General features: G+C 36.8%; 1 protein-coding gene and 1 pseudogene across 3 annotated transcripts; both read right to left on the bottom strand.

Annotated features, from left to right (window-relative positions):
* Positions 1-1,309: 1,309 nt before the first annotated feature.
* LOC149814276 (plant cysteine oxidase 4-like) lies at positions 1,310-9,750 on the bottom strand. 3 transcript variants are annotated; one of them, XM_089989504.1, is made up of 7 exons: positions 9,669-9,742; positions 8,584-8,674; positions 8,291-8,477; positions 6,180-6,343; positions 5,771-5,918; positions 2,209-2,412; positions 1,310-1,698 (listed from the first exon to the last, which is right to left on the bottom strand). In XM_089989504.1, exons 3-7 carry the CDS (start codon positions 8,388-8,390, stop codon positions 1,580-1,582), a joined length of 735 nt encoding a protein of 244 aa, XP_089845630.1. In that variant the 5' UTR covers positions 8,391-8,477; positions 8,584-8,674; positions 9,669-9,742; the 3' UTR covers positions 1,310-1,579. The 3 variants fall into 3 exon arrangements, with proteins under 3 accessions (XP_089845630.1, XP_089845631.1, XP_089845632.1); XM_089989505.1 differs by lacking the exon at positions 9,669-9,742 and adding an exon at positions 9,501-9,585; XM_089989506.1 differs by lacking the exon at positions 8,584-8,674 and having other exon boundaries at positions 9,669-9,750.
* A 13,591-nt stretch (positions 9,751-23,341) lies between these two features.
* On the bottom strand, positions 23,342-26,552 carry LOC149814275 (pentatricopeptide repeat-containing protein At4g33170 pseudogene; annotated as a pseudogene).
* Between the last annotated feature and the right edge of the window lie 427 nt (positions 26,553-26,979).

The raw sequence follows: 26,979 nt of genomic DNA, 5'->3' as shown, positions 1-26,979 counted from the left end.
TTTACTCCCTTATGAACACAGAGGACCTGGGATTTTAAGCCAATGAACTGATATGTTATTTGAACTTGTTCTTCAGATTTGGATATAAAAAGCTCTGAACTGGATCAAACTATTTAATTATATGACCTAAAGAAGGCTCATCGGATCTGGGTAAATGCACAATTAGTTAGTCAGGTGTTTGAATCAGACCCTACTCCCTAACCACAATTTTGCAATAGGGGCGGAACCAAGTGATTTGGACAACATTTCAAGGTTTCTTCTTATTTGAAAAGAGAGAGAGAGAGATTGGCCCATTTATCTAATGAGATAAGCAACTCTTTACTGGATCTGACCAAATGAGATCCAAGTCGGTTGGCTATCTAGCCCAAACCTATTAATTAATTGTGATGTACAGCACCGACCGAAGAGGTTCAAGTCAAGTCGATTCTGTAGGTCAGCTATTGAGCTGAACTATGCAAACAGTTCGGATTTAGAATCAGAAAATACATTGGAGAGACAGATCCGATCCAAGACTGCCAAACTTTGCAAATGCCCCTACTTGAATCCAACCCGTTTGCAACCCTAAGCTGAAGCAATATCATACAAAACTTGGTCAAACTGGGTCGTCCATTGATCCAACATTGAACCAGATCACTTTCTTTTTGTTTTGGGGATCAATTAAAATTAGATTCCATGACGAACGAGAATTTGAAAGTGCCCCATAGCATCAGATTATCACATCAATGCCGAAGAACATCCAGTAACATCAGGCAAAAGGCCGGCATGTCGTATAGTTTGCACCGCAGAAGTCCTAATTGAGTCGTGCAATCTCACCAACTAACAATAGTTCGCAAAACAGGGATCACTTTCTTGTTTTTGAATCATTAGGTTTAGACATTGCTTGAGTGATCTTTGATCTTCCGGAATGGCAGCAATATGGCCTTTGGTTATTTCTTTCTTTACATTGAAGAAACAATAACGATTCAGTTAATTCCCTTGTGATACACTTATTTACAGTTGAAATAAGCTCTCTTTTTTTGAAAGGCAAGCTGGGGTTAGGCAGACCCTACCAGTTATACAACTATACCATTGGGTTTTGAACCTGCAACGTCCCAACATAAGGTGACGTGCACTAGCTGCTCCTACCAGACAAGCGGAGCTTCCATTGGTCAAAATATGCAATCTCACCAACCAACAACAGTAAAAACACACTGGCTATAAAGAGTCAGCTTGCTCAACATTGCATGGAAGATCACATCATTTAGTGATCACCATGTATTTACTAGAAAAACAGGGAATCAAGGTAAAAATCGAGCATGCTGGGGCTACATATGTAACAATGGATCAGCATTATACCTCAAGCCACATGGGTGCTGGCACCCCAGTGATGTTGGGACACCCATGAACGTTGAATCAAGCTTCAAAAACCTGTCATAGTATATACAGACCATGATTGGAACCACTAGAAAGACACATTATTTTCAATGCTATGGACAAGTAATGAAAGGGCCAGACCAAAGAAACAAAGAAACCTCAAAAGTCCCCCTCTAGATAAGCCATTTTCTAGACATTATGTTACACTAGCCTGCGGCAAAGCACATCAGAGGGAGATGGTAGGGCCCCTGTAAAGTCCCCTCTGAATCACAAAGCTATCAGGGGGTTGATACTCTTCTAGCCATGCAAATTCAGAGGCCTTGATGCCAGTTCCTCGAATAAAACCTGCAGCAACAACCAGCGATATTACAAATGTTTAGAAGTGCAAAACTTTGTTAAAGAGTTATCACTCATCATGCCTTCATTAGCAATATTATGGCTCAGGGAGAGACTTGAACCAACATAGGTTCCATGGGCTTAAACAGAAGCGCAATAGGTCCCCATCGCCACCCCCCCTCCCCACCACACCAGGAGCGAAGTCTCAGCTGAAACATTCAAATCAGACTGATGACTTCATTGGACAAGCCCAATATTATAGAGCACATATGTCAACTCAAACAAAATCATTTCTTTGTGCCTAGGCATCTATTGCATCATACATGGACCAAAACCAGTAGAATCACTCTAATGCCATCTACTTTTTTCAAGTCAACATGCATATTCATGCTCATTAGCTCAGCCCTGTAGCATTACCGTAAATGAGAACCAGAACCATTTGAAATCACCACATTGTGTTCCAATAGAATACATATAGATCCGGTGAAAAATACAGTGTACAAGCAAAGCAAGAATTACCAGGCAGGTCCGTTCTTGGAGATTTATGAAAATATGTGCAATCCCGGCCTTCCGATGATGAGTAAGGGGGGGATAGGACATCAAGAAGTGCACAGCAGGACAAGGCTTTGAACCAGTGGATATTTCCACCCGATGTTGGATAAAGAGTGGTGGTTGAACATGGTGCACTCATCTCGCCATCTCTAACAAGCTTTGCTGGCCGTACTGCAGTGTCAACAAAATAACACCTTTAAAATAGATCTGGAACTCTCTATACAGGTAGTTTTGACTGTGTATCAAAAGATTTCTTCATGCACAGAGTATGATGCAGATGACACTATCAAAACACCTAAAAATGACAAATTGAGATTATGATTGATAAGCAACTATCCTTATGAAGCAAAACAAAGAAAATATGAGAGTACACCATCAAATATGCTCAAAAGCTACTCTGGATTGAGTGCTTATGCAGGCTTATGCTGCTCAAATAGGATCAATAATCCACACAAGTCTATTCCAGCATGGATATGAACCCAACATGCACCTCATGTCCAAACCCACTGCACATGAAAATATTGGAGACAGAGATAGATCTAACCAAATTAGGCTGAACCATTCAGTCCCTTGTTTATTCCAAGATTCATAGGATCTGAAGGCAGGCCCCAGTAAGGGCTCCCAAGTGTTGGAATCAGATCCTTCCTTAACTCAAAGCTGTCACAATTGCTGGCTTCGGTCACAAACAACTACAGAATGAGTGTAGGTGCAACATCATAATTTTCAGATACTAGGACACTAAGGACAGCCTTCTAAAAATAACAGATCCAACATTTCTAGACAATTAATTCTTAAAAACAACCCTAGTCCAACTCAAACCAGGAAGGTTTTGATGGAACTATTCATAACACTCAAAAGGTTCAAAAGACTCGGGATCAGGACTTCTATTTGAATGTCATAAGTCTCTAACAAACTCAATTAGATCCACCGCAAGTAGATTTCTTCCCCCTTTATTGTCACCAACTTGCCAAGCAACTTGGTAAGGGTCTCAATTTTGGACACCTTGAAGCCCAAGTCAAATCCTAATCCTCACATCTACAGACACATCTTACTTTTACACTCAACAGTGCCCACAACACATCCAGTGTCCAGTGTCGAATATTCTAAAATGTGCTTGGCAGACCTTCACAACTTGTAATTTTCTTTGATGAAGAGAATTCTATCACTCAAACGATCAACCTTTAAAGCTACAAACAATTTTCCGCTATTGGTTTCTGATCATGTTCACTAGCTCTGACATTAGAAACAGAAGCTAACATGGTGTATCATGTTGAACGAGGCATGCACAGAACTAAATGTTCAAAATTCCATGACCCTTTTCTAGAATCACAACATGCCTTTCAAGACTATGAACTTTTCTCAGTGATTCTCTAGAATTAAAATAACTTCCAAAATATATTGTGCAAGACAGTAAATATTTTGTAAGCTGAGCATGATCATATTTCTTTCATGTGATTTAAAAGTCTCCTTCAAAAGATCACATTGAGAAAAAGAATGCCCAACCATCTCAAATGTTTTTAGAAGTCTACTTCACAGATCACAATGAGAAAATGTCCAACCATCTCAAATATCCTCCCAAGGATAAAGATTTAATCGATGAAAAGAAACTTAGCTGCACATGACCATATTACTAGCAGATGCAATTTATATCTCCTTCAGAGCTTTCTTTAAGAAAAGAATGTCCAACCATCCTAAATTATTCCCACCAAAACTAAGGGAATCCAACTAGAAGGAAAATTGTTGGCTTTTCAACACAGATATCACCAATACTTTTAGTGAGATATTCCACAAAAGTAGAACGAGCAGGTCATGCTTTGGAAGAGGCTAGGCTATTTGGTATCAAGAAAAAAGAATAATCCCAATATATATAAAACATCAACAGATTTAATATCATGATAATACCACCATATAAAACATCAACACATTAGCCTAATACTTGAAATGAATGCAAAAAACTTTACCATGTTTTTTTTTTAATTAAAACTTGCCAAAATTTATAAAGATTTCTAGAATAATAAATTTTCAAAGAATCACTCAATATATGGTGCAGCCAAGTAAACTCCAGAGATAGTACTTAGTATAGTTATCAATATCAACAATAGTAGAATGAAAAACACAAAACATCAGGAGCTCATCTCTACATATATTAAAATATTATGCAAAAAAAAGAGAACTATTAAGAGTTTAAAGGCAATCTCTCTGAAAGAAGGAAAAGAACGAGAAAAAAATAAAGAAAAAAGAAAGTATAAACAAAGAGGGAAAAAAAGAGAAGAATAAATAAAAGGGAACAAAAATAAAAGGACAAGTAGAAAACAAGAATAATAAGAAGACACTTAACAAAAGAAAGAAGAAATAGAAATGAAAAAGCATGCCAATAACCAACCAATGTTGCTTACCTTGTTCTTCAATGAACTTAGGCAATATCTTTCTTCAGAAAAAAAATCTGAATCTTTGGTAGTGTTTTAATGTATTTAGTTTATGTTGATCTATGTTTATGTTTGTTTCAAAGGTCAAACAATAGATTGTTGTTTGGATGAACACATTGAACAGAAAGAAACACCCTAGTTTTCATAAATAGTGGCAGGTGTTTATTTTTTATTTATGTTATGCTTTTTGTTTAATCTGTACCATCACCAACTTAAATCAATTTGGTTCAATAAAGGGTTCAAGAGTAGAAAGTAACGTGGATTAGCACAAAGCCATTTAAGTTCAACCTCAAAAGACTGTAACCAATGGGTTTAACCAAATCCATCTATCGGGTTTAATAGGCATTGTATATGAACATAGCTTGACACAAACTAAACATATTTAGTTCCTGAAAGAATTAAAACAGGATCCTACAAACCCCCACAAAGATTTGAATATGGTCCATTAGAACCCAAATTAGATAAAACATAAAGTCATAAACCCACCCACTTTCAACTTGGAAAGTTGGAAGACCATGGTTTGGATTTATAACAGAATAGCGAGGTCAATTTAACATCTATCAATCTCATTCAACTCAGTTTGTGTCCAACTCAAATGCAATACATATACATCCAGATCACATTTATATTTAAAATCCATTTTAGATAGTAATCATCCAAACAACAATAATTCCTTTATGTCCATTATTTATAAATATTTATTAAAACTGTTCCTATATATTATTTATAAACAGTACGATTATATTCTTCCAACATTTTTTAACAGATTCACAGGTCGATTGGGAGTCTGAGGGCACGAAAAAAACCTTCGAAGCTGTACTTTCAAAATATCATTGCCATGTTAAGAGATATCTGCAATATTAAAATGAGATGGATGAGATTAGATCCTTTTCATTTTGTCCTGTCTAATTCAAGTTGTACTCTTTCGGTTGCTAATAGATTTTCTTCCTTCACAACTCAAAATGAGGACAGGAAAAAATCAGAAACAGACTGATAATGTTTGATGACCTTAACTTCTCAATTAAAATTTCATGGCACCCACAAGCATGTGTGGGCAAACATAACAAACAAGCAGAGATATTTCATGCAAAGGAAGAATGCACCTCTTGATACGTTAAAGCCTTCAGGTATATCAATCCAGTCATATGACCTCACATGAAGTGAGCCATAAAGAAGTTTGTTCAGCACAGTCATTCCAGGATGATCATGGAGAGGAATAATTGATGAAGGTGGCATGCAAAATATTCCCATCTGCAAATGTAACAATACAAAGGCCGTGAGCATTCCAGAAAGACTTAGATAAGTCCAGTTCACACAAAACCAATGGGTTTCCATCTACTCAGCAGCAGTTAATGTCCATATATATGAACCCGACGACTATATCTACCAGCTAAATAATATATGTTTCATCGATTGGTTGCACATGTACATTTTACCAGAGACATCTTATGAGGTTGAAACTTCAAGCAACCATCAGAAAGCTCAAGAAATCGTTCAAATAATAAGACTTACTGAAAAGTTTTCACAGTCATGCAAATGCAGATAGGTGATTGGAGGTGGATAGTGGTGGCTCCCATTGCGACCTTTCTTTCCATTCATACCATGATGTGAAGTTTTCCATCCTTGTACTGACTGTGCCTCAGATTCAAGACCAACATCAGAAGGCTTGATATCATCTGAAACAGACAAATTTAAGGTGAAAAAGTTGGTCTATTGCCTACAAACTCTCTGCTAAACTTTTCTAAAATACCAGATTCATCATACATGCTATAAAAATTGCACAGAAGGACTGATCATCTGAGAACTTTAGGTAAAACCATAAGATCCCCTATAGGAGAATTAAATCTTTTTCAGTTTCAATTCATATAAAGTTGTGTTAGTAACAGCTACAGAACCAAATCACTTCAAAATATCAAATCTGAACCTTTACTTGAACTATCACTAAGCAGAATGCAATGATGAGCTTAAAACCAATAAACATTGCACACTGAGGAGCTATTATAGCATCTGTAGCATGCATACAACATTCATTCTTCCTTGGTCGCTCCTTCTGTAGCTTGGAACAGATACAAGTCCGAAAGCAACATCACCATCAGGAATTAAGTGTTTGATTTTAAAGCCTCAAATGTTCTTCTTTCCCCAGTATGTGTATATGCCAAGGTTGCCAAACTAGGAAGCGGAAGTAGGAAACGATACAGGAAGCGGAATCGAGAAGTGAGGCATTTTAAAATTTATAGGAAGCGGGAAGTGAAGTATCAATTTGAAAACGAAATAAGAATAAAAAATGAAGCAATATGGTAACTGAATAGGAATCAAACAAGAATCAAATAAAAACTAAAATAAAATTGATCATTCTTATATTTCATGATTTTTCAGTAAAAGAGTTAATTTTTTGTTAAAATCTAACAATGATGGTTACCAATTTAGAGAAAGTACATGGCAAGTGAGTGGAAGCGTGAGAGAAAATACATGAAAAACATAAAAAGAAACAGGAGAAAAGCATACAAGGAGCATAAACCATGCATGTGAAAAGCATAGAAGAAGTGTGGGGAAATCGAGATTCCCATAAAGTTTTGGAAGCAAAGAGTATCGTGCTTCCAAAGCAAAATTTCCGGGAAGTGCGCTTCCAAAGCGAGTTTCCAGGAAGAGCGCTTCCCCCCTACCTAAGAAGCTTCTGGTAACTCTGGTATATGTGCTGTGTTTTCAGGTGTTTTGGGTAATCACATGTCTACATCGCTGTGCTGAATTTCAGCCAAAAGTGAGGCCAGAATCCAAAAGGGAGCCCTCGCTAAACACCACCACCAGCTGTTTTCCAAATAACATGAACAGGATAGACAGTGAGAAAACAGTAAGAAGATTTTAATATTTTCCTGCGTTTTTCAAATTATGAGTGGCCAGAAATCACCAGCTGCTCTACGTAGATTCTGGCTGCCTGCCTTACAAGTCAGATTTGAATGGGAGAGAGTGAATTTGGTCTGTCAGATATTTTTATGATAGGATGATCCTAATGGGGTTAAAGATAGTGCATATTTCTTCAGGGTGTATATGCATTTGTGTGTGGGTGTTGCACTCATTCATGTGTGATATTTAAAATCCACATTAATCAACATAATATGTCAATTAATCCAACCAAAGTTCAATAACATAAAATTGCCTACAACATGCCTTCTAAAACTTGTGAATCACATCTGATCGGGTAATAGAAAGGGAAATCATTGTTATAACATACAGAAAGGTTGAATAGGTTGATTGAAATCAACTTTATACATGCCATCACATCGATTTAAACAATAATTACCAGGTTATTTACCTTGGTTAGACACACAAGCTAGTATACTAAGTGTATCGATCCTATTAGTTCAAATGATAACCCGACTACTATGGTTTGTGGGCCTTTCCATCCCACAACCCTAGTGCCCATGACTTGAACACCAAGAAATAAGAATGAGCCAACACCAAAAGCAGTACAAATGTAATTGGACATATTGGTGCATTCTCTAGTTGGTAATCCATATTTGCAACTTAGACATCAGATAACCAAAAAATATAATGACAAAGCAAGGGAAAAGCAACATGATTTCCCATTTCAGTGAAGAACTTATCAGTGAACATGCATTACAAACCTAAAATAGCATGAACATTTTCAAGGGCTTCTGCAGATATCGGTCCATCTGATGTGAAGGATGCTTTACAAGCGTCATAAAGTCTTTGTACAGCAGTCATTGCCAACTGGCTACAACGATTCCTTGGGTTACATTTACCAAGGGCTAATCCTCACTGGCCTCCATAGATTAAAAGCTCACATAATACCTGCTCATAATGAACCCCTTTCAAAACCATGCTTTATATATGAATATCTCAGAACAGAAATAAAGACAACTGATGATGCTCCTGGTCAGCATTTATCCAAACCTACCTAACGAAAAGCAAGAAGAAATTCCATCAGGCAGCCTTCTAAAAATTATCGACTGTCTGATGTCAAAAGTAATGTGGTTTTCTTTAACTATCTGCATAATGTAAAAGAAGAGAAAAAGAATGAAACACCAAATTGTTTTGTGCTTGATTTTAAATGTGCTTAAATAAGCATATGATTCCACTATTTCTCATAATAAAATGATATATATATATATATATGTGTGTGTGTGTGTGTGTGTGTGTGTGTGTGTGTGTGTGTGTGTGTGTGGAATAAAATATCTAGTTTTGTTAAACTAGGAAAATGCAATACATGCAATGGATTTTATGAAAAAATTCTGTGAATCATTTGATCAATCAAATAACAAACTATAACATACAACCACTTCAAACATGAGTAGCGAACAAGCTTCCCATTCCCAAGCTTTAGGAGCCCAAAATTGGCTTTTTCAATCCAAATCTTAACAGCCACTGATTGCTTCCCACATTCTGGTGAGCTCTACCATCAAAAGGAAAGGCGTACTGCATACCGGATACGCAAAAATATTCAACAGTTCCTGTTCTCCAACCCTTTTGTGATCGCCATTAAAATCAAATTTCTTGCTTAATTCTGCCCACCCTTGCTGTTGTTGCATTATAAATAAAACCGTCCATTACAACGCACTTACTAACTATAATCGGTACAATATGCGATGCTAGTTTTTTTCTTCTCTTTTTTAGTTAAACACGAGAATTTTAGGTCTGAAACCAACTAAATAACCATAGATTCGCTGACAACAAAATCACCAATCCTGAAGGTTCAAAATTTTCAACACGGCGAACACCCCGGATCCCCAAACCAATCAAGCATATCGAACCAATCCCTCATCTCTCAAACAATAACCCACAAAACAAAGATCAAAGTATCAACCACAAACATACAATTCAAATTTCAAACTCGGGCGACAAACCAGCACAGACCGCAGAGACAGCCAATCGTTCCCGGCCAATACCGATCAAATGGTTCCACATCAACACAAACAAACAAACACAACAATCCAGTACTCAGAACAATGTAGCAAAAACCAAAAAATGAAAAAAAAAAAATACCCGATTTTCCACAAAACACGCCAAGAAGGCGTCAAAATTTAGGGCAAAACTCTCACTGGATCAACAACCACAGCTCACCTACAACCAAATTCCATATCGTAATCAAACCCGAAAAAAAAGAACACGGAGAGAAAGAGAGAAGGAAACCCTAGTTTAGTCTGGAAGGAGCGTGCGCACCTGAGGAGGAAGAAGAGCGTGGGCGGAATGAATGGAAGGGATGAACGAGAGAGGGTAGAATAATAATTTACAGAGGCCTCGCAGGAGGATCCCCAAGTCAGAGTTTGACCGCACGGGCATTATATCGGGGGGACCGCCACAGGATTCTACCTGAGAATTTGTTTTTCTATTTTTTAGGTCAAATCAGATACGTAAAGGCGTATCCCTCCGAGAGACGAGAAGAGAGAGAGAGACGAAAGAGAGATGAAATGAGACGAGAAACCGCATTAAAAACATGATTTGCAAATGCTCTTGTGCAAATTTTACATATTTTTGAGACATTCGCAAAAATGATTTGCGAACTTCGTACTATATTTAAAAAAAAAAAATATCCTAAAAAAAGTAAGGATTCAAAATTTTGAACGCGAAAAAAATTAGTGAAAATGTGAGGGACAAGGACAATACAGTTATTTTTGTGTTTGATTTTTAAAGTTCTTAAAACAACTTTCGTACGTACACGTAACATAATCAAAGGCTCAAAACTCTTTTTTAATTGTCCTCAAATTATTAAAGTTTGCATCGAGTTTGTGTGTAAGAGTGTTCTCTTTTTTTTATCAAGTGAAAGATCCAAATAGATGCCTTATTTTGTACCATGATTTTTAGCTTTAGTTTTAATGCTTTGGAGAAAGCATCAAGTTCAAGCCCCCATATTAGGAAGCAGATCAGGTCATGCTGAAAATGAGCGTTTTTCGACATCGTGGCCATCCTATTTGCATTTTAAAAAGCTCAAAAGTCAACAAAACCACGTGGCATTCATCCAAAATGCAAACAGACGGCCCCGATGTCCGCATGAGCAAAAACACTCATTTTCAGCATGACCTGATCTGCTTCCCTCATATTACGGGAGCAGATCATGTCATGAAGAACATGAGCGTTTTTGTTCATGCCGACATCGTGGCCGTCTGTTTGCATTTTGGATGAATGCCGCATAGTTTCTTTTGAGCTTTTTAAAATACCAATCAGATGGCCACAATGTTGGCATGAGCAAAAACGCTCATGTTCAGCATGACCTGATTTGCTTCCCCGTATTACCCACCCGTTTTCCCCGAATTCATACCAAATTTTTTTTTATTATCTAAAGTCTTGAGGAAACAAATTTGGTCAAGTGGCTTCCTGCAATTGAAGCAAGGCCTTTCAGAAAAAAGAAAAAGAAAAAAGCCTTCCAAAAAAAATCCTCAAATTTTGTATTAGGGTTTGTTGGAGGGAGAGAGAGAGAGGGAGATTTAATGAGCATAACCTATAAATTTTTTAATTAATTAACTATTAACAATAATGGTTAGAATTGTACCACCTCAGGTCACCCGTGTGGCCAGCAGGGTGGTTGTGACTCTTGTGAGGGTAATAAGATGAAGGCACATAAGGCAAGGTGGCCGTGGGCCCCACCTGTGGTTTTTCTGGCTTCGGCAAGGGTTTTTGGTCATAAAAAAACAATGGTTAGAATGGCGAACTTTGCAATGGGCATGCGTTTGGAGAAGTGATGAAAAAACTAAGTATTCATTTGACTTATAAGATTTTTATTGAGCATGAATTTGAATTATATTAAAAAATCAGGTATGATTTTGGTAATAACCTTATTTTAAATTATTTGATTGTGCTAGCTACTAATAGTAGTTGAAAAAATGTGTTAATACCATATTATTTCGAAGGGCTCGAATGAGATAGCTGAATGGTTAGGTTACACTATAATAACTGAGGACTCTTCAAATTTGAATTTCTCGCTAGTTATTTTCCTGCTGGTCTAAAAAAACATTATTTTAAAATCATAAAGCTTGAAATCTTACATGAAAATAAAGCTACCCTCAATCTCCCTCTACAACATAACTACATCAGCATCAGCATGCCAAAAATCTAAGCAACTGCATCTTGTTACATCACAATCACATTGGTTACTACCAATCTTGTCAAAATAGAATTGACAATCCATGCTCTTTGAATGCCATTCTTTATCTAGGGATTGAGTTTTTTTTATTGATGAGTTTAGATATTAGATTTGTAACATTTATTTAATAAGAAACATGCTTTACATTAATGATTTTTTGATATTTGAACGTGTTTTTTAAAGCACTAAAAATTAATGGCTCACAATACTTTTTATTGTAAAATTTTAAATGTATTGTGAGACTTGATTTTTTCATGTTCAGAAAAACATGTTTAAAAGTTGTAAAATATTATGTAAAACATATTTTTTTGCTAAATAAATTATAAAGAACAAATATATAAAATCTAATTGATGAAACACTTATACATTGGAGAAAGAGGGTGGTCTGATCATCATTGATTGCAGATTTTGAACTTTATTTTGGTCACACACCATATATATCTAATTGAGTCTACTTCATGATTATAAGTTTATAACCTCAAACCATTATCATTTTCGATGGAACAGATCCTATGAATTCTTTTATTTCAATTAAGTTAGTAAGAAGGATATTGAACTAAAAAATAGACCCTAAAAGCTAAAAGTGAGTATCTCAAGCAATTGCAATAATTGAGTTCATCAACATTTATGGATCGTAGATGCTATTACACATACAATCAAACTCAATTTGATGGAATTATTTGATTTTAAAAAAAGGTGTTTTATAATTTTGCTATATATATATATATATATATATATATATATAAGCTTTTGTAAAAAAATTTAAATACTGTTTTTTAATAAAACGATTCAAACCAATTCCATTTGATTCGATCAGACTGATTCAAACCTTTTTTTTCTATGAAAATCGATACCATTGAAAAACTGATTATGACAACATTGGCTGCTACTTATAAGCATCATACTTTACTACTAGCTATCTTTGTCCGCCATATCATACCCATCATACGATCATAAACACCTAGTATGCTTTGATGTACATCGATTAGAATCATCCATACACAAACACGGTCAATTCATTAGGATACATGCACGGTCCTAAAATTATGTAGGTGACAATCAACAGTATCCATCCAGCTGATGCATCTGTATGGCTAGGATCAATCCACATCCAGGTGTGAATATGGACTAATCCTAACTGTTCGTTAGACGGCTATGATCGGATGTAGGATGAAACCCATTCTATGTCAAATGATAAGATCCGTACTTTCATTTTGACCATCACTTTGTAAAATTTTTGAAGTCTCCTATACTCATGGGAAAGTATACGAGTAGTTTTTCATCCAAATAAATAATAAAATAATGTTTTAAATTTCAAAAAGTTGTTTTTTTATTTTTGAATTGATTTAAATTCAAAAGTAAGTAAGCTCATGAATCTTATTCCAATAATTAATTGATGGGTAGTTTAACATACTTGCTTGAGGAACATGATTGATATAAATATATTTATTTATGATATGTATGATATATAGTAAAAAGAAAACAAGAGCAAGAGATATATATGTACGATGTTAATATTTATTATATTATGTATTACACTACGAAATTATAAAAAAAGGAGGGATTCAATCTATGATCGTCCTATGTCAAGTGATAAACTAAGGTCAAGGCCGCACGCACATGAGTTTAATATGTATTTATTTAATAAAAGTATGTAAGATGAGTTATTTTAAAAGCAAAAAGGTGAGTTATCACCATTAAGGCAGCCATTCGCAATGCACTAATCAAAAGTAAGTGGTCAAAGGTGGCAAGCAAAGTTACGTGGTTTTCTAAACCATGTTAACTAAAAAGTCATAAGACCAATCAGCTCTTTTATTTATAATCCACAAACGAGAGTAGTTAAATGCAATAGCATAAAGGTTAGGCAGTTAAACATAAACAGGTGGCTATCGATTTAGGCAAAAATCTTTTAATTCAAACATATTGGTATTATTAATATTATTATTTTTTGAAAGAGAAAGTTGGGGTTACAAACCATGAGAAAACACGAAGTAAATCATAACATAAAGAGAGAAAAAACTAAAAAAGACACAAGATTTATGTGATTCGACACTCAAGCCTACATCCACGGGTGAAGGCTGAGTGAAAAAATCCACTAACAAGATGTGAAGAAATACAATGACAAGATACAAAGCTCTCAAAACCTTAAACCCTAATACACTGAAAAACTCTCGTACCCAACTCCAAAAAGAGAGCAATATATGTGACAAAAGACATAAAACCCTATTTTGCACAAAAAAATATTACAAAACTAGACAAGTCCATACTTCATTCCGTTAAAAAATCATATTGTAAGATCCCTACAGCCCCAAGGAGGGTTGGCATATTGGGGTGGGGCCTTGGCTGCTAGACAGGCAGTTAAGGTTCGTGGGCATCACCCCTCTGCGCAAGCCAACTCGTAGCATAGGCCTTAGGGGCAGTGGTCCTAGCCTCGGAGTTTTACGTTGCCAGCGCGATAGGTATGGCAGGCTGAGCCAACGCAACCAGGTTTTCATGCCGAGGGTGGTTTCTCCGGGTTATAAATCCAAAAAAAAAAGATCCCTACATTATTTTTGGATCGGGTTATGGATCAGAGTGAGTCCAGAATTGAAGACACCCCACACAACAAGGATCGAGCCTTAATTAGCCCCACACTTGGTGGTAAACTTCGAGGAAGTGGTCCGGCTTCACAATGCTACTCCAAAACTGTTGCAGATTTGATCTGAGGAGGAATCAAACTCATGATGCCTGGGGTCTTCAAATATCCACAGACAATGCTACTCCATAACTGTTGTAGATTTGATCTAAGGAGGAATCGAACTCGTGATGTCAGGGGGGGCTGGTTATCCCCACACTCGCCTTAACCAATTGGGTGACCCCCACGAATTGCATCATATTGTAGTTTATCCTTTTACTGTTTTTCAGCACTAACTATTTGTAACCATAATGGGCAGTGGCAGGCCATGCTCTACATGTAAAACATAAGCATGGAAAATCATGTCATCACTGGAATCCAATCAGATTTTGATGTCTGATGTAGACACCTTGTGGATTATCATATCCAAGTGTGAAATCTGACACTTGATCTGACTAGTTACCAACAGATACATCATACATATGGGCCCTCACCAGATCCAAATAAATAAAGTGGGGTCAGATATCCGATCCAAACATATGCAGTATTATCCAAACTCAGGTGGCATATGGGGAACAGCTGAAGAGATTTGGTTGGAGATCCAATCTGAATCCAACACACATATTTTCCGATACGAATCCTTTGAAATAAAATCAGAATGTGCATTCAGATCAGATTCGAATTTGCTTAATCGGATTATTTTTTAATTCATATTAGATTTGAATCAACATTTTATGTGGGGTCTATATTCGGTTCGGATTGAACCTGATCTATTTCATTTTTTTACATGTAAAAAGCTTTTCTTCTATCGATTTATCTTGGAGAAACCACTACTATGGTTTACGGGCCGAGTGGTGTCCTGTTGACCATGGACCTGAGTCTGTGTCTACAATGTAAAACTCTATGAGTACTCACATCCTTTGCCCACGGGGATAGTTTTTCCATTTAGACCTTGCGGCAAAGTATGCACCCTTAAGGTATCGAACTCTGCACCTCCTTCAACTTAAAAGCCTTAAGCCGACCAACCTAGTCAGGTGTGCAGAGCCCTTTGTGGGCCTTACATGTGAAAAAACTTGGTTCATCTTTTTTTACTAGATTTAGTATTACCTCATTGGATATCATTCGGATCCAAACTCAGATTTGGATCTACTGCATCATGATTGGACCACATACAAGATACAACCTTGATTTAATAATTGAATAATGGTTACAGATAAAAAGCAGCCAAGGCCTTATCTTATCCTTCTTAAAAAGTGCCTCACCAACTTTTCTCATGGACGACCTTTTAAAAGGGGAAGTTTCAAATAGGGGCCCGTCTTTTCTTTATATTGCTAAAACAGACACATGGTTTCAAAAAAAAATATTTTAGAACCAATGTCGTTGAACATTTATTAAAAAAACACTTAAGCTAATTTCATAATTAAGATGCATATGAAACATCTTTGTTAACTTTGTGAAAAAATATTTTTGTTCTTGTGTTAGCATATAAGAGTAGCAGCCCAATAAATTTTTCATAAATAAACACGGTGAACCAAAGAGAGGGTAATTTACATATAGGCTCTTAACGTGTGGAAATTTATGTTTAGCCACCTTAGGTTTCAAATATTTGAATCAAGTGCCTGGTTTTTAAGAAATTGCTCAGATGACTGCCTGGGTTACTTGTTATTCAGTTAACTCTAGTTAATTCTTAAATGATAGAGACGTTATTTTTGCAGCTACAGTTAAGAGTAGAATGTAGATAGTAATTTAGAAAGTAAGAGCAACACAGGCGCCCAACCAAGCAATTTCTGAAAAAAATGAGGTATTGTCTTTAAATATTGGAAACGTGAAGCAGTTAAATGTAAATTCACCATACCGGCGCCTTCACGTACTCAGAAAGATACGATAGCACATAGAGTAGCAGCATATTAAATTTATCATAAAAGTCACATTTAACCTAAGTTAATTGGATTGGGGGTCTCTAGTTGTATATTTTCAAATAGGCAGAACTTGAAAATACCATTTTTGAAAGCATGGATCGGTAAGGCAAAATATGGGTCTCTACAAAATTTTCCAGCTTTAAAACATAGACTGGGCCACATGTTTCCAGAATCAAATACAACAAGATCCCCCTTTAAAAAAAATCTATTTATCAAAATCCAAAAATCTAATAATGCAGGTGCCATGAGGAACACATCCCAAAAGAAGTGCCTACGATAGGGATGACAATGACACAGGCTTTGGACAGGATACCCAAAAAAAAACTATATCCATTTAAATAAGGGAAATGATCCTACTATCCTTGTAAAATAGCGCATGTTAAAAAATGCCTCATAACTTGCAGAAATCCTCCCCGTGTTAAAAAATTCAGTTTCAAACTTTTTTAGGATATTTTTGCCCTCCTACAAATATAGGAGGGCATTTGCAAATCATTTTGAGAATGTCCCAAAAATATGTGAATCTCCTTTTACTAAAAAATTTTGCATAAAGGGCACAAAAAGGGATAACATTTACAAATGTATGAGGACATTCACATTAGCAAGAGTATTTAGTTAAAAAAGGTTTACATATTTTTGAGGCATTCACAAACATGATTTGCGAAGATTATACTATATTTGCAAACCTCCTTTAACTAAATACTCGCACATTTGCGATTGTTCTCACCTTCTCATGCAAATGTCTTCACATATTTGTAAATATTCTCATGATTATGGCTCTTATGCAGTTTAAGTAAAAGAAGATATGCACATTTTGAAGACATTCTACAAACATGATTAGCAAAAGTAGTATTATATTTGCAAACCTCTTTTAATTAAATATTCTCATGTTTGTGAATGTCTTGACCTTCACATATGAATGTCTTCACATATTTGTGAACTGTCTTCCTGTGTATGTGCTCTTTATGCAATTTTAGTAAAAAAAGGTTTGTAAGTTTTGAGGACATTTACAAACATGATTTGTGAAGATTGTATCATATTTGTAAACCTTTTTTAAAATAAATATTCTCACAATTGCAAATTTCTTGACCTTCACATGCCAATGTCTTCGCACATTTGTAAATGTTCTTTTTATGCAATTTTTTTAATAAAAAATGCATATTTTTAAGACATTTACAAAAATGATTTGTAGTGCTATATTTGTGAAAGGGCAAAATGTCCTAAAAAAGTCGAGAATCAAAATTTTATAAGGACAATACGATCAATTAAATAAATTGTCAGATGTGCTTTGTGCTTTAGGCAAAGATCTTCTCTCGTTTGTTGTTTACTCTAGAGATAAAGTTTTAATCTTAGGGTAACGTCCATTTAACAAAGAGCGCAAGTGTATCTGCATGTGATTTCAAATAATAAATGCTAGTGCAGTTTGTTGAGGGCTGCTACAGAAGATTGGCTATGTCTTTTTCTTTTTTAGGTCGTGTAATAATTTATTGTGGAAAGATAAGCCACCGGCTATCCTTTGAGAAAGAGTTTTTGTAATTTTTTATTCTTTAATATAAATTTGGGGTAATCCCAACGTTCTTTTTAAAAAAAAAGAGCCACACATGCCCCCAATCAAGCAATTTCTTAAAAAAATGAGGCATTTTCTTTAAATATCTGAAACGTGAAGCAGCTAAATGTAAAATCACCATACATGCGCCTTCATGTACTCAGAAAGATATCATAGCATATACAGTGGCTGCTTAATAAATTTATCATAAAAGTCACATTTAACCTAAGTTAATTGGATTGGGGGTCTCTAGTTGTATATTTTCAAAAAGGTAGAGCTTGAAAATGCCATTTTTTGAAAGCATGGCTCGGTGAGGCAAAATATGGGTCTCTCCAAAATTTTCCAGCTTTAAAACATAGTCTGGGCCACATGTTTCCAGAATCAAATACAACATGATCCCCCTTAAAAAAAAAATCTATTCATCAAAATCCAAAATCTAATAATGCAGGTGCAATGAGGAAGACATCCCAAAAGAAGCGCCTACGATAGGCATGACGATGACACATGCTTTGGACCAGATACCAAAAAAACCTATAGCCATTTAAATAACGAAAATAATCGTACTGCCTTCTAAAACAACGGGTATTTGAAAATGCCTCACAATTTATTGAAATCCTTTTCATGTTCGGAATTTCAATTCTTCACTTTTTTAGGATATTTTGTCATTATGCAAATATAGCATGATGTTCTTAAATCATTTTTGCAAATGTCACAAAAAGTGTGAACCTCTTTTTACTAAAAAAATCACATAAAGGGCACATAAAGGAAAACGTTTGCAACTTTGTGGGGACATTTACATTTGCAAATGAAAAATGATAGTATTGTACAACAAAAATGCGTCCATTTTCAAAAATATCTCAAAATTTACCAAATCTGCCAAATGGATAATTATGCATGTTCTCACTTTTTTTTAATGCTTTTACCCTCGTAGTTGCAAATTTTTTATTTTCGTGAGTCACGATGCTGAAAGTGGATGGACTTATGAAACTCGTCAACAAAATCGCATCTTAGGTTGAGATATTTAAAAAAAGATTGTGAAATTCCAAAACACTTGCGAAAATCGTGATGAGTATCGCAAGACATGTTACAAAAATCCTTTAAGTGTTAAGGAAGTTTGTACCTTGCAAAATTCCAAGAGTACCGCAAGAGTATTGCAACAAAAATTTCCTCATAAAATTTTATTTTATATGTGACATTTCATTTCTCAACCCCGTATTTGCATACAGATGCCCTATTTTCACAACCCTAGGGTTCTTTTGCTCTCCAATCGGTGGTCTCCAATCCTTTCGCAGTCTTTCGATGACATTTTGACGACATTCAAGCTTTGCAAAAATCTCTTATCGACGACGGTTCATCAGCAGCAATTCACTAGCAGTGGTAAACCCCGAAAGCATGGGTGGCACTTCATCGATGGTGAGTCTTTTCGGTAAAAGTATAGGCAACACTTCATCAACGGTGAGTTTTTTCAGTAAAAGCATGAGTGACACATCATTGATGGTGAGTTTTTCGATAAAAGCATAGGTGGTAAGAAGATCAGTGGCACTTTATTGACAATGAGTTTTTTCGGTAAAAGGCATCGACAACACTTTATCGACGGTGAGTGTTTTCGATAAAAGCATCGATAGTGAGATCTTATGGTATAGGTGAGATAGAAAATCAAAAGTCTGAGAGTAGTTCGTGAGAGTTGCATTCTCATCATAAAGAACATGAATGACGATGACGAAGAAGGCATCCGCTCTAATGAACTGTGATAGCCAAAAAAATGTGTCACTTCATTTTGTGAAAGAATGAAATGAATGCAATATATGAGCAACTTTACTTTGTGAAATAATAAAATGAATGTTATGTATGAGAATTTTTATTTTGTAAAAGAATGGATTGAATGCAATTTATGAGCAACTTCATTTTGTAAAAGAATGATGCCTTGTTTCTTAACCCTTTTTTTGCATTTAAACGCCATATTTTTGCTAACCCCAAATTTTGACCCCTTCCAATGATTTTTTCAGTGAATCTCCTATGAGTGGTAGAGGCGAATAAGAAATTTTGAAAGAAAAAGGAATTTCGCAACCCCCATGTAAAATTCCTCACAATTTTCACATCTATAATACAAAAATTGCAATACTACTTGTGAAGTTCATCAAGAGTTTCATGTTGTTGCTTGTGAAATAACTAAGAAGTTTGGGAAATTCTTGACATGTTTTCAGAATTCATGAAGTTTCACATACAACAATGCAAATTTTCTTTTCAACGTCGCCACTAAAATCATATCGATCTAATGAACGATTGGAAAGAAACGCCTTCTGGAACACACAATGTTCAGTTGTAATAGTATGCATAACAGTTTTCTATTCCACTTTTAGATCTTAGAAATGAGAACCTTTGAGGGGTTTTAGTTTCTGACTCAAAATAAAAAAGTTTAAGATTTGTCACTTAGCTTCCAACGGCTATAAAAATATGAGGTTTCAATGTTGGATGACTGAGATATACATATGAGAACAAAGGCTGTTGTGCAAATTTTTGAGAAAATTTGCATGGGGTTGCGAAATTCGTGAGGTTCACACATAAGGGTAAAAAGGTCTTAAAAAAATTAGGAACCTACAAAAATTTTCATTTCGCAGATTTGGTAAATTATGAGGCATTTTTTAAAATGTCACATTTTTGTCATACAATATGGTTATTTTCTGCATTCGCAAATGTGAGTATTTAGTTAAAGGAGGCACACATTTTGGGGTCATTCACAAATATGATTTGCGAAGATCATACTATATTTAAGAGCATCCTTTAACTAAATACTCTCACATTTGTAAATGTTTTGACCTTCGCATGCAAATGTCTTTACCATTTGTGAACGTCCTCATGCATGGGTCCCTTATGCGATTTTAGTAAAAGAAGGTTTGCACATGTGGAGGGACATTCACAAACATGATTTGTAAAGGTCGTATTATATTTGCATACCTCCTTTAACTAAATACTCCAACATTTGTGAATGCTCTAACCTTCACATGCAAATGTCATCACATATTTGCGAACGTCTTTCTGTCTGTGCCCCTTGTGTGATTTTAGTAAAAATAGGTTCGCACATTTTGGAGGTACTCACAAACATGATTTGCGAAGGCCGTACTATATTTGCAAACCTCCTTTAACTAAATACTCTCACATTTGAGGACGTCCTCACCTTCACATGTGAATATCCTCACACGTTTGTGAATATCCTCACACGTTTGTGAATGCCTTCACATGTGAATATCCTCACATGTTTGTGAATGTCCTTATGCAATTTTTTTTAGTAAAAGAATGTTCGCACATTTTTGAAACATTTGCAAAAATGATTTGTGAACTCATGTTATATTTGCAGGAGAAAAAATATATCGTAAAAAAGTTGAGAATCAAAATTTTGGACATGAGAGAATTTCAACAAATTATGAGGCATTTCAGAAAATATGCAATTTTACAAGGACAGTACGATCATTTTTCATTTAAATAAATGGTCAGATCTAGTTTGGGCTTTCCAAGTTCATTCCCGGCAAATATCAAGACTGGGATGTCAATGAATTGGATTTTATCGGATATTCGACCAAATTCGATTCTTTTAAGTTGCATTTGGTAAGCTAAAACCATATCTGATTATAATTGGATGTGGATATGGTTTTGATTATTCCCCTCAATTTAACAGGTATCTGAATCCATTTATATGCAAGAAAGCAGATCTGCTATGAGCTTTTCACCATCTCAATCAGAATCTGAATTCAAATCCTTTTAGCCAATTGGATTTACATCCGGACCATGCCCTTTTACATGTAACTTTTAGCTATTTTAAGTCCAGGGGGCTAATTGGACCTGGATCGTGGGGAAAGAGGTGGAACTCTAAACCTGGATCCAGATCCAATAATGCTATATCCTATTAGATCATACTCAACATGAGTTGAGATCAAAGGAGCGGTTAAGTGACATGGCTAAGTGCCATAGCCAATCACATGACAGCATTTCATGTGGCCAGGCCAGGCCACATGAAATGCTGTCATGTGATTGGCTATGACACTTAGCCATGCAACATAGCCGCACCTTGGATCCCTGCTCGAGTCACTAGGTCCCTACTAAATCTAAAAGTCTATATTTTCTTTTAAGAGCAAATGCCTCCGTATGTCTTCTATTATGACATACAATTCCAATTTAAACTGGCTTAATTCATAAGGAATACAGAAAATTGTTTCTGAAAGAGTTGGGATAGGAAAAGAATGAATGACCAGAAAGAGAAGAACAACAATGGAGATAACCGAGCAATGGGGAAGAGACTTTGGGGCAAAAGGGGAAAGTGAAATACTGATTGGTTCCTCTATGTGGACATGTATATTTTTTAAAAATAATTTATAAAAATTATACCATTTAAAAAACGATATGTAAGTGTGTGTGATAAGTAAAACTTGCATTCTTAAAGTGTTAACATAAAAATTATGGTTTATATTTTATTAACAAAAACACAAAGAAAATCATAAGAATTAATGAAGAAAAGCCAAAAACACATAATGTGTTGTGGAGTGGTCATAACATCAAAACTGAAATCAAAACCAATTGCCAAACTGACAAAAGGTTCTAGTAAAGAATAAAGCACAGCAACCATTTTTATCTTACCGAGTACAATTGAATCCAACAATTTGTAACCTGTAAGAGATGAATCTTAACATCTAAATTTAAATGTTGTGAAATGCATGTTAACTTCAAGTGAAGATTGGGAGTCGGTGTTTCAAATCAGTCTGAAGTACCAAACTTTTGATCATCTACAGAAATTCCAACAGTAACCAAAGACCAACCTCATCTTCTGAATATATATAAATAACATAGAAAACACCCACATCCATATCATCCTCATCATTCTCATCTGTCATAAAACAATTTCCTCAGCATTCTGATCATAGTGCTAAATTTGATATATACAAATCAGTAAGAAAAGCTCTGAAATTTCCTAATTACCCTGGCACCAAGTTCATAATGGAGGGACCACAAAAAGATTGGGAAGTTCGTAATGGAGGGACCACAAAAAGACTGGGATTCCTTCAAGTTCCTTTCTCATGAATACAATATCGCAATCAAGTTCCAATAGAAGTTTGAGAACCCTAAATTGGTCTGGCACTGAGACTGCCAGACTGAATCTCATGCCATCTATGAAAAATTATAGGAATTGATCCAAAGAATCAAGCTTGCAGGTTATGTTCCTGATACAGATTTTGTGCTGTTGGACCTAACTGAGGAGGAGAAAGAAAGGGCTCTGTACTATCATAGTGAGAAGTTGGCAATTTCTTATGGCCTGATCAGTACTCCAACGCCCCTGCGCATCCGGGTTATAAAGAACCTCCGAATTTGTGGTGATTGCCACAATGCAATTAAATATATATCAAAGGTTGTAAACCGGGACATTGTTGTGAGGGATGCAAATCGCTTTCATCACTTTACAGAGGGAGTATGCTCTTGTGGAGATGACTGGTAGCAAATGTGTTCTTGAATGGGTTATTTTGCATATCCTGGCCCAAGTCTGAGCTGGGAGATGAACTCAAGTCCAGCGATCTGACTTTGGCCTTTGCCTACATCAAGCAAGCGGTTGGCTTGTCTGTAACTTGGGACACGCAGATGAGACTTGTCATCCACAACAAACAAATGCACCTTGCCTTTCACTTCAATCCAACTATATCCAGGATCTTTCTTCACTCCCTTTTGCTTCATCATCTTCCTCGCATTCACTACTTCATTCCACAAGTTTGCAGATGCGTATATATTAGATAACAGAATATAAGCTGCTGAATCATGCGGTTCTATATGTACAAGCCTTTCCGCTACCCGCTTTCCAGATTCTGCGGCTCCATGAATTCGACATGCTCCAAGAAGAGATCTATACATGGAAGCAGTTCCTTGAAAAGGCATGTCTTCGATAAGCCTATCAGCATCATGAATCAGCCTAGCCCGGCCAAGAACATCAACCATGCAAGCATAGTGCTCAATTTCTGGCATGATATGATAATCCGTATGCATCAATTCAAGGTGCTGCCTGGATTCATTCACAAGTCCAGCATGGCTGCAAGATGAAAGAACTCCGATAAATGTAACTTTATCGGGTTTTATATCCAAATGACACATTTTTTCAAACAGTTGAAGAGCTTCTTCACCATGCCCGTGCTGTGCTAAACCCACAATCATAGCATTCCAAGAAGCAACATTATTTGCTCCAGTCAGCTCAAAAACACAATATGCATCATCGATGTTACCACATTTAGCATACATATCAATCATGGCGGTTGCAACAAAAGCATCCAAATCAACCCCCATCTTAATTGCATTTTCATGAATTAGCTTCCCTTGTTCTAACGCTGCCAAACAGGAGCATGCTTTAATCAGGCTAGCATATGTATACTCATCTGGAAGAACACCCAAGCATCGCATCTGATAATAAAGCTGAAGAGCAAAATCATCATCCCCATTTTGCACACATCCAGAAATCATGGTCGTCCAAGCAACTACATCCCGTTCTTGCATACCATTAAAAACTTTGTCCGCATCCTCAGTACCCCCACAATTTATATACATGTCTAAAATACCAGTACATACACATAAATCTGACTCGTACCCCAACTTGACAGTATAGGCATGAAGCTGCTTTCCTTCAGTGATTGAAACTAAAGAACTGCATGCCTTGGCAGAAGTAGCTAATGTGAATTGATTCACTCCCATGCCAGCCTTTTGCATGTAAGAAAAGAGATTCAGTGCCTCACTGCACTCTTTGTTAAGGACATACCCAGAAAGCATTGCATTCCACACAGCTAAATCAATATTAGCCATTTTACTGAATAGGAGTGTTGCTTCCTTCATTAAGCCATGCTTGGAATACAAATCTAACAGTGTAGTTAGCATGAAAACGTCATCACAAGCAGTACCACCTTTTACAGCATGCACGTGAACCTGCTTCCCCAAGTTCAACCCCAGATCCAGCATTATACAAGCTCTAAGAACAGCAGTTAATGTATACCTATCAGGAAATATACCACTTTGCTGCATTTCTATGAACAAATGTATTGAATCTTCCTCATGACCATACTGGACACAGGTGGAAATCATAGAATTCCATGATATCAAATCCAGTTCCAGCATTCCATCAAAAACATTCTGTGCATTGAAGAAACTTCCAGTTTTTTAATACATATTGATTAGACTATTTGATACGGTTATACACGCATCAATGCCAACTTTCATAATCATACAATGCACTTGCTTGCCTTCCATAAGAGCATTTTCAGAAGTAACTGAGCCAAGAACAGTCACAAAGGTGATGAAATCTAGATCAAAACCCAATCTCTTCATTTCTGCAAAGCATTTTAACACATTTTGATTCTTTCCACTCTTTAAGAATCCAGACATGGTCTTATTCCACAAAAGTATATCCGAATCTTCACAAAACAGCCATGGTTCTATATCAAATTTCCCATAAACATCAACAAATTTGGCACGAATTGTCTGCTCCGAGTCTAATCCAGACTTCAGAGCATATGCATGAACCTGTTTAATTTTCCATTCATCAACCAAGCCAAAGGAAGACAATGCATTAAGAAGATAACCGACACCAATCTCGTCAGGCCTCAGACCCGACCGATGAAATTCTAAGAACAATGAACATGCTTCCCAAGAATGCCCCATTAGCGCATACCCATCAAGCATAACATTCCACAGCACAACATCTCGCTCAGGCTCAGGCATTTCATCAAAGAGAAAGCGTGCATCTCCTATACTTCCTAATTTCGCATAGATATTGACAAGGGCACCACCCACGAAAACATCCAAAACAAAACTCAACTTAAGTGCATCCCGGACCTGTCAAGAGGCCAATGAGACTTGAGCCTCAGGCCCCTGGGCCAAAAAAAATTTTAGGGGCCAATTTTTAATAGGAATTCCATTTTTAATAAGGGCCCCAAAAAAATTGAAGGCCCTGCCCTCGAACTCCTACTATTAATAGGGAGCTCAAAAAATTTCAAGGCGCTGCCTCCGAACTCTTACTATTAATAAGGGGCCTATTTTCAGGAAGCCCATTTTTAATAGGGCTCAAAAAATTTCAAAGCCCTGCCCCCGAACTCATACTATTAATAGGGGGCCCATTTTTTCCCTCTGCCTCAGGCCCCATAAAACACAGGTACGGCCCTGAGTGCATAGCATGGACGTGCATGGCAACCCGGACGAGCCCTGCCCGGGCGCAAATCTTCAGCACAGGGGCTAACGTCAACCTGCTGGGGGAGATAGTCGAACGCCTCATAATCCGAAAAACAAGAAACCCATCTTCGGCTCCATCGACCGCGTCCGCATACCCAGCGAGCATTGTGTTCCAAGTGACCAAATCTCTATGAGGAACTTTATCAAACAGTTGGCATGCTTCCGAAAGAAGCCCACACTTCACGTACATATTCATCAGATTGTTCTTCAGAAACCGATCGAATTCTAGTCCGGAGGTCACGACGCGAGCGTGGACGAGTTTTCCGACGTCGGGATCTTTTCCGGCGATGGACTGCTGCAGGAATCGGAAGAGAGGGAAACTCCGGCCGCCGGTAAGGAGGGGCGCTCGCGAGGACTCCGGATTCTCGCCGTCGGATTCCGACCATCGGGAAGCGGAGCTAAGAGAGCGAGACGCGAGGGAAGATGGCGAGGATCGAGAAGAGACACAGCTCGAATCGTCGGCGTTCATCTTTGGCTGGGGGCCGCGTCTTTGTGCCAACGGTCACTAGCAGAGATTTGGAGGTCGGGTCATTCCAGACCCGATACTGTATCCAACTTTTGTAATATGGGTCCGGTTTTGAATCCCGAACTGATTTAAGATCGAACCCCGGTATGAATTTTCCTAGTCCGGATATGTATGAGCACCTCTTAGTCATATCCAGATCCAGACCAACCAATTCTTATGGAGATCCAATCCGTTGGCATTCCGTATTGCAAGTATATCTTAATTGTTCCAAAGGCACAAGAACAGACACGAACTCCAAGAAAGGATAAAACGCCAATTAGGATTCGCTTGTCCTTAAAGGTATGTTTGAATAACTGTCCCCTGTTTAAAATGGGACAAAATGGATGCGAGGGACGATGATTTTAACAAACCTTGGATGCGGTGGAGAATA

Source organism: Nuphar pumila, chromosome 15 (assembly GCF_984573655.1).
Source record: "Nuphar pumila chromosome 15, dmNupPumi1.hap1.1, whole genome shotgun sequence".
In the NCBI taxonomy this organism is placed as follows: Eukaryota; Viridiplantae; Streptophyta; class Magnoliopsida; order Nymphaeales; family Nymphaeaceae; genus Nuphar; species Nuphar pumila.
The sequence above is the reverse complement of the archived record's forward strand: the minus strand, read 5'-3'. Positions and strand labels throughout refer to the sequence as shown.

What these genes read in the sequence shown, in the direction of transcription:
- LOC149814276 (XM_089989506.1), bottom strand. Translation starts at nt 8,390, where the DNA reads ATGACTGCTGTACAAAGACTTTATGACGCTTGTAAAGCATCCTTCACA. An exon ending in AAATGTTCATGCTATTTTAG is followed by an intron (nt 6,344 to 8,290) that starts GTTTGTAATGCA and finishes TGTCTGTTTCAG; the next exon opens with ATGATATCAAGCCTTCTGAT. An exon ending in AGGCTTTAACGTATCAAGAG is followed by an intron (nt 2,413 to 5,770) that starts GTGCATTCTTCC and finishes TTGACACTGCAG; the next exon opens with TACGGCCAGCAAAGCTTGTT.